The sequence below is a fragment of the Tachysurus fulvidraco genome, chromosome 4, assembly GCF_022655615.1.
Source record: "Tachysurus fulvidraco isolate hzauxx_2018 chromosome 4, HZAU_PFXX_2.0, whole genome shotgun sequence".
Taxonomy (NCBI): Eukaryota; Metazoa; Chordata; class Actinopteri; order Siluriformes; family Bagridae; genus Tachysurus; species Tachysurus fulvidraco.
Window position 1 is genome coordinate 29,774,193 of NC_062521.1, and position 7,657 is coordinate 29,781,849.

The 7,657-nt window shown below is 42.7% G+C and overlaps 1 protein-coding gene across 1 annotated transcript in view; it reads left to right on the forward strand.

The window, feature by feature from the left end:
• Window positions 1-4,044, forward strand: part of tenm3 (teneurin transmembrane protein 3) — a 107,292-nt gene extending 103,248 nt beyond the window's left edge. Inside the window, exon 24 of the mRNA XM_047812596.1 lies at window positions 422-4,044. Coding sequence (XP_047668552.1) covers window positions 422-1,180 — 759 coding nt within the window. The 3' untranslated portion in view covers window positions 1,181-4,044. The remainder of the gene's footprint in view (window positions 1-421) is intronic.
• Window positions 4,045-7,657: the final 3,613 nt, after the last annotated feature.

Here is a 7,657-nt window from a genome sequence, read left to right on the forward strand (position 1 = left end):
ACACGTTTTCTACACTTTTGCACTCCATTTTTCTCTGGTTTCCATAGTTAGAAAGTGTCACTTGGACCTGTAAGTTTTTTCAAGATTCACAAGCAGAGACTCAGAATGGCAAGAGGAAGTTAAATCTTTAGAGCCATGTGCAGTATGTGGAGTTAATTATGGTCCCATTATCCAGTCAAACGTATCGCAGGCCGTGATAAGCGGTCCGAAATATTTGTTGTTAAATAGCTTTATTTATTTTTTTTTTGTTAGCTTTAATAGAACATTCTTATGTTCACACAAACCCCTGTGATTATGTTTGCTTTTGAAACCTGTGTTTAAAATGATTTTGCCTTTATTTGTTCCTCAGGCAGCTATTATAGAGAACTCTTGTCACTTTTTGCCTTCTTCCCCAGTAAGAGTTTATTTCTTGTGATTGCAGGCCATCTCGGGTGTCCAGGAGGAAGTAACACGTCAGGCCAAGGCGTTCTTATCCTTTGAGAGGATGCCAGAAATCCAGTTTAGTCGCCGGCGCTCTGCGAGGGATAAACCCTGGCTGTGGTTTGCCACCGTCAAGTCGTTGATTGGTAAAGGCGTGATGCTTGCGATCACCAGCAAAGGCCAAGTGGCCACAAATGCACTGAACATTGCTAACGAAGACTGTATCAAGGTAGCAGCAGTACTGAACAATGCCTTCTACCTGGAAGACCTGCACTTCACAATCGAGGGTCGTGACACACATTACTTCATCAAGACCAGCCTTCCTGAAAGTGACCTGGGGGCTTTACGGCTGACGAGTGGGCGCCGCAGCTTGGAGAATGGCGTAAATGTGACCGTGTCCCAGTCTACCACAGTGGTTAACGGGCGTACACGACGCTTCGCAGACGTCGAGCTCCAGTACGGCTCGCTGGCGCTGCATGTACGCTATGGCATGACACTCGATGAGGAAAAGGCACGAGTGCTCGAGCAGGCCCGACAAAGAGCGCTGGCAAGTGCGTGGCAAAGAGAACAGCAAAGGGTTCGAGAGGGAGAGGAAGGTGCCAGGCTCTGGACCGAAGGTGAGAAACGCCAACTGCTGAGCTCAGGAAAGGTTCTGGGCTACGACGGCTACTACATGCTCTCTGTCGAGCAGTACCCCGAACTAGCCGACAGCGCCAATAACATCCAGTTCTTGCGGCAGAGCGAGATCGGGAAGAGGTAACAACCGACTGCACAGCGATGCGTTAGCTGGGAAGAAGTAACAACAGACTGCACTGTGCCTAGCTGCCTGTCGTTTACCATGTAGAAAAGACCTGAGATGAGTTCTGTAACCAACACATCTCACCCTCTGCAGCATCGAAATGAACTCTTTCTAAAAGCACTCAATAAGAACATATAGTAAAAAACTGCTTTAGCTATTTAGAGCTAACAGACTGTTTCGTAGCTGACAGTTTGCTCAGACCGAAGAGAGAAAGAAAGTGAAGAAATGACTCAATCGCTCAGTACCGCCTCAGTTGCCTCACACTCTTTTACCCTAATACCCCTCTCTATACTGAATATACTCACAAATAGCCCCAACACAGGGTAGACAGAAGCTGCCTCTATGTTTCCGTGTACAAAAACCTTGAGACAAGTTGCTCCATAAACCATGTTTCTTCACACTGCAGCATTGGATGGATGGATGGATGGGAATTCTCTCTGAAGGACTCTTCATAAAATTTTTAAAAACTCTTCGATCTGAATCTTTTTTGTGCTTTTTTTTGTAAAAAAAAAAAATAAAAAATTCTTACAGATGGTACGCTTAAAGGATTAAAAAATAGAAGAAAAGAAGGAACGTGTTTACAAAACCACTGCACTCGGCTAACGGACTAACGTGTACAGAGCCTCTGGGTCGCATCTCTCACTCTGAACGTTCTTCTTGTTATCAGTATAAAAAAAAGTTTTGTGGATGTTTTGGGTACCGAGACGTGCAGCCGTGAGCCGTGAGAACTGAAGCGGCACACGATTCTTTACTGCTTCGCTTTCTTTTAAGGACTCTGTTACGATTCAAGTATTCAGTCGAGTCTGCGTGTTCAATGTCATTGCTGAACCAGCTGGCGGATGTAGAGTAGAGAGCAAAACAAAACTAAAAAGTATATATCATAACTGGCCTGTCTTTTGACAAGAGATGTGAGACCTTTATGGGTTTTTTTAAACGTTAAAAAAAAAAAATTCCACTTATCCGTACATCAATATTAGTCTCAGAGAAAGTAATTTATGTACAGTGTTTATACATACAAAAAAAAAAACAAAAAAAAATAAAACCTTAAAAATATCGATTTCTTTTTTCCGTCTTGTCATGCATTACTGTTTACACTTCATGAAGTTTAATATTTGATCTTATCAGAATTTATGGTAATGCTAATCGAAATAAAATCAGCTGTACTATCTCATTACTCTGCATTTTCATCTCTTCCTGATGGTTTTGCACACTTCTCTTTCGGTTTGTTTGTTTAGCTCTTGGCTGGTTTAATGGGTCGGTTGCGGTTTCGCCGGAATCCGCGTTACGACTGAGGTGACGACTGCGGTTTAAAACAGTCTTTAGATGTTAGTCAGTAATAAAAGCAGACAGGGTTCTGTTCGAACGCTTACAGACGAAACTGTCTGGTGTTCATCTTGTTAATAGCGAGATCCTAATCAGCGCTGTACTAATTCTGTTTTAATCTCATGTGGATTAAAACTAGTCGCCACGTGCAGATGTTTAACGACAAACTGAATATGAGCACTTAACGTGTGAGAAAAGCAGCAAGAACTCAGCGTCTCGCCGTAAACCCTTTCGTGCTGAAGTGAAGGATCGTGGGTAAAAAAACTGAAGATCTGTCAAGAGTGTGTTTAGCGCTTGCCTTCATTCATATACGTCGTCTCATTCTCATGGCTGAAAACGTTTTAGTTCGGATCGAGTTATCTGAAATGTATTATCGCTACAGTCGACTTCTGAGGCCTTTTACATAAAAAAAAAAATTAATTAAAAAAAATTAAAAAGAGAGGGAACGCACCGCTCTTTGGGGGTTGTTTTTCTTTTTGTACGGCGAAGCCTATTTTTCTATTAATATGTGAATGCGACGGCATCTAAAAAGAAACGCGGTGATCTCTGAGGTTTGGGAGCCACTAATCCTTACTGATAGCTGTGGGTTTTGTCCAAGCGCTGTGCGTTTGGCTGCTCCGATCTGAGACACAATAAACTCCTGTCCTGATTCGACAATCCACTTCTCGCCATAAACGCTAGCGCCGGGCGACGCGCCGGCTTTGTGACCCTCGGGTAGTTAAGAGAAGATAAATCCAGCTACATTCTGAGCACGCCTAAACACCGCACGCCATTTCATCGGCACTTAATGTGAGACGCACTTACGGAGGCCGCGGTGTTAGCGAAGAAGGAGCGCTAGAGAAAAGGAAACATGAACCAGGTTTTAGCTTCGCCATTTGTTGCATGCGTATGATGTAAAACTGCTTATCTGAAACCACTTCAACACTGTAAAGGTCATTTTCAGAAGTCGGGTGTTTGAACGCACTGCTTTGATGGATTATTTACTGTATCTGCTTCGACTCCAGCTCATTATGTAAGCTGCATCAGATGTGTGTGAAATGTACCGAATGTTTTCTTTCCCCATCTCGCTCCGCCCCGTCCCGCAGGTCTGTACCGCCTCGTGCAGGCGTGTCAAAGTTTTAAAGAGGATGTTAAAAAAAAAAAAAAACGGAAAAGTGTGCATTCAGCCTTGTTTATATGCATTTATTACTGTTTTATTCTGGACTGTTTTCGTTTGATTGGGTTTTTTGTACTATAATCCACAGCAGATGTTAGCGGCCGTGCGTCAGACGCGTCTCGGCTGTGATGGACTACCGACAAGCTTCATGTTTCTGTTTGTTTTTTCCCACAACAGATCTTTGGATTTTTTTTTTTTTTTTTTTTTCCAAAAGTCTTGAGTGCAACTAAGAGCCTGGATACGCATTACTGTAAAAGAAAGAAGGAAAGAAAAAAAAGAAATAAAGAAAGAAAGAAAGAAAGAAAGAAAGAAAGAAAGAAAGAAAGAAAGAAAGAAAGAAAGAAAGCGGTGTGATGCCGTGTTCAGGAAGCGGGTGTCGAGCCCAATCTAAATTTCAGTACGATGACACGTTTTACTGCCGCAGCAGAAATCCGGGGCTGGTGTGTGATTTATTAACTAGTGAGCGCAGCAGTGTGGATGAGACGCGACAGCAGTAACGTGTATCCAGGCCTTTAAGTGCAGTTGTAAACTAATCTGCAGCAGCTCCATGCTGGATCATGTCCATCTTTACTTTGCAACATGTTTAAGCTCCACAGTCACCAATCATTTCAATAAAAACCTAATACTCCAAATAAGTGTTTGTGCTCTGTTCATTTCCATCAGAACACACACACAGCACATAGACACACACACACACACACGCACACACGCGCACACATACACACAGCGCACACACACACACTCCGGCCTCATGAAGTGTAGTTCAGTGCAGCTTCACGCTCGTACCATGAAGATCCTCTAAAGACAGTGCAGGTTGTGGGACATCAGATAAACACAGACTGAGCTTTAGGTGATGATACCGAGACGTGGTTTGCACGTTCGCCTCACACCTCCAGGGTCGGGGGTTCGATTCCCGCCTCCACCTTGAGTGTGTGGAGTTTGCATGTTCTCCCCGTGCCTCGGGGGTTTCCTCCGGGTACTCCGGTTTCCTCCCCCGGTCCAAAGACATGCATGGTAGGTTGATTGGCATCTCTGGAAAATTGTCCGTAGTGTGTGAGTGAATGAGAGTGTGTGTGTGCCCTGTGATGGGTTGGCACTCCGTCCAGGGTGTATCCTGCCTCGATGCCCGATGACGCCTGAGGCACAGGCTCCCTGTGACCCGAGAAGTTCGGATAAGCGGTAGAAGATGAATGAATGATTTTGTCCTTTTATAAAAGACATCTAATGACTTCTTATTTAAAGGTAGATTATTCAGAGGGTCTTAGATCGGACACTTCATTTACAGCTCATCTTTTAATGTCAGAAAGTCTTCTGCTCTATTTTATAAAACAAGTGTAGAGTAAAACATCCAGATAAATCTGTTAATGGATGTTAACTATATTCCTGTCTAAAGGATTGGGAGCTTTACAGCTTGATGTCTCATTAGATCATGTTGTGTGTGTGTGAAGCGTGACATGGGCCTGTGTTAGATAAGAGGAAGTGGATCAGACCGAAGGAGGAAACAGCAGCGTCGTGTCGTGTCTCGTCCCGTTAGCATAAACTTTAATGTGAATTTGTTCGATTTCCAAGCGTGACCGAGAAACACAAGAGTGAGCCGGATGATCTCTGGATGATATGCACGAGACACAACACAGCAATGACGCTTTGCATCATGGGAGAAAATCCGTCATGTAGCAAGGAGTTAGCGGTCAAACTGATCCTCAGTGTTTACTTTTAAATGCAAAATAAAGAATAAAAAATCAAATTATAATTTTATGACACTTCTTATACTGTAGCCCCAATCTGATGAATCTTATATTTGGTCATTAATTAATGCGATCATAATTATAAATATTATTATTAGAATTATTGTTATTATAAATATTATAATTATATTATTAATACTATTGTTATTATAAATATTATAATTATATTATTAGTATTATTGTTATTATAAATATTATAATTATAAATATTATTATTAATATTGTTATTATACATATAATATTTATAAATATTATTAGTAATATTGTTATTATAAATATTATAATTATAAATAATATTATTAGTATTACTGTAATTATGCAGCTATTTAAATACTTTGCAGCAATTATTGTATTTTATGTATAAAATAAAATAAATGGCGGTCATGTCAATGATGCTGAACACAAGCTGAATATTTGGGTGTGTTGTGCAGCTGATCACCAGCACACATGTCTGTAGGTCATATATAATAGCTGGCTTATTTTTACAGGCTCCTTAAAGACTCAGTCCTTCGATTAAGTTCTCCAAGACTGAGAAAAATCACTAGCGTAGGTGAAATATGAAATACACACGGTCCCTCCTTGTCCAAACACTGAGCGTTCATTCATCATGATTGACTTAAGAATGATGTTACAGACCCAGTGAGAGAGAGCAAGTGTGTTTTTCTGCCTCCGATTGTTCCTTTGAGGTTCTAACATGGACTGAGGGCTTAAGATAAACGACTATTCCCTCCATTCCTGCGTGACCCATCAAAAACACGCAACGAGCCAAACCTTCTCCTCTGTCACGGCCAGTTGCGCCCCTCTAATTCTCCTCGCAGCCATCCATCAGCTCCGGCTTCAACACAAAACCCCAGAAGAAACAAGCTTTCATCATTAGGAGAGCGAAGGAGCCGCCTCCATATATTACCCTGAAATCCCATGCAGTGGAGTGATACTCCTCGGCCTAATGTTTTCTCTGAAGCACACAGGCATCGTAAGCCGAGCTCAGGATCTGGGCTTCTATCCAAGAAACCACTGCTCGAGGTTTGAGACGCAGCCGGTGAGAATGGGTCAGAAGATGCTGAGAGGGTTGTTAAAAATGCCGAACGAGTGTAAATGACTTCTACAGAAGATCTTAGCGGCATGTCAGGGAGAACATCCATCACACTCTGTGTTTACAAGCCGAAGAAAACAATAAATCCTGGACCTTATGGTGTGTTGAGTCAGGTGGAAGCGGAGCGCCGTGGTCAGTCCCCGTCGCACATTCCACACCTGTTCACCGCGTCCTCCACGGCTCCGTTACACCACGGATGCAAACTTCACAGGTTGCTGTTTTTATCATCGCACAGTCGCTTACGCTCACGTGTAATGCAATTTCTTAAGGAGCAGATGGACGTAAACAGCTGTTCATGTAGGCACGAGCTCCAGGTTGTTACCTGAGGTGTCGATAAAAACCTGAAACCTACTTCAGAGCTGCTTTTCCACAAAAACTTTCAGCGATCATTCCTTTTCGAGGTCGTTTTTTTTTTTTTCAGCTCTCAGAGTCACACACCGAATAACACGACTGGTTCTGACTTGTCAGGCTACTTCCTGCTTCCTGTCACTTCTTTCTTGACTCGACGACTGAGGTGTTCTGGTCAGAGGTGTGAGAACTCGTGCTGAGGACGGATCATTAAAACGCCTCTTGTTCTGGCCGGAGAAGCTGCAGATGCTGAAATTGGTTGTTAAACCTTTATCTATCACTCTGTAAAATGAAACAGAGGTCCAAGGCATATCTTTCTTCACTGATTATTTGACTGTAGGGAACAACGCAGCGTATCGAGACACCACAGAACTGCACCAGAGCAAATATAAAACGTTTTTACAGATGTGCACCGAACAACAGGAAGAAAGAAGAATCTCCTGCATCTTTTACTTCTTAATTAAGGCCACAATTATACGTGCTGGAAGGTCAGCGACCTGCGTCCCTTATGTCCTGTGTCCTCTCCCATTCACCGGATTAACTTTACTGTGTGCTGAGTTTATTTTAATTCAGTCAATGGTATCGCTGAAGCTACAGGTTAAAGTGTACAAGCTACAGGTTAAAGTGTCCTGTGAGTAACGAAAGTCCGACACTTACATGGCGTCTGTATTACATAAGTCCCGCCCCTCAGCAGAGTATATCCAGCGACGGTACAAGACGCAGGTTCTGTCAGACTGACACATAAACTCAACACTGAGCTACAACTTCAGCAG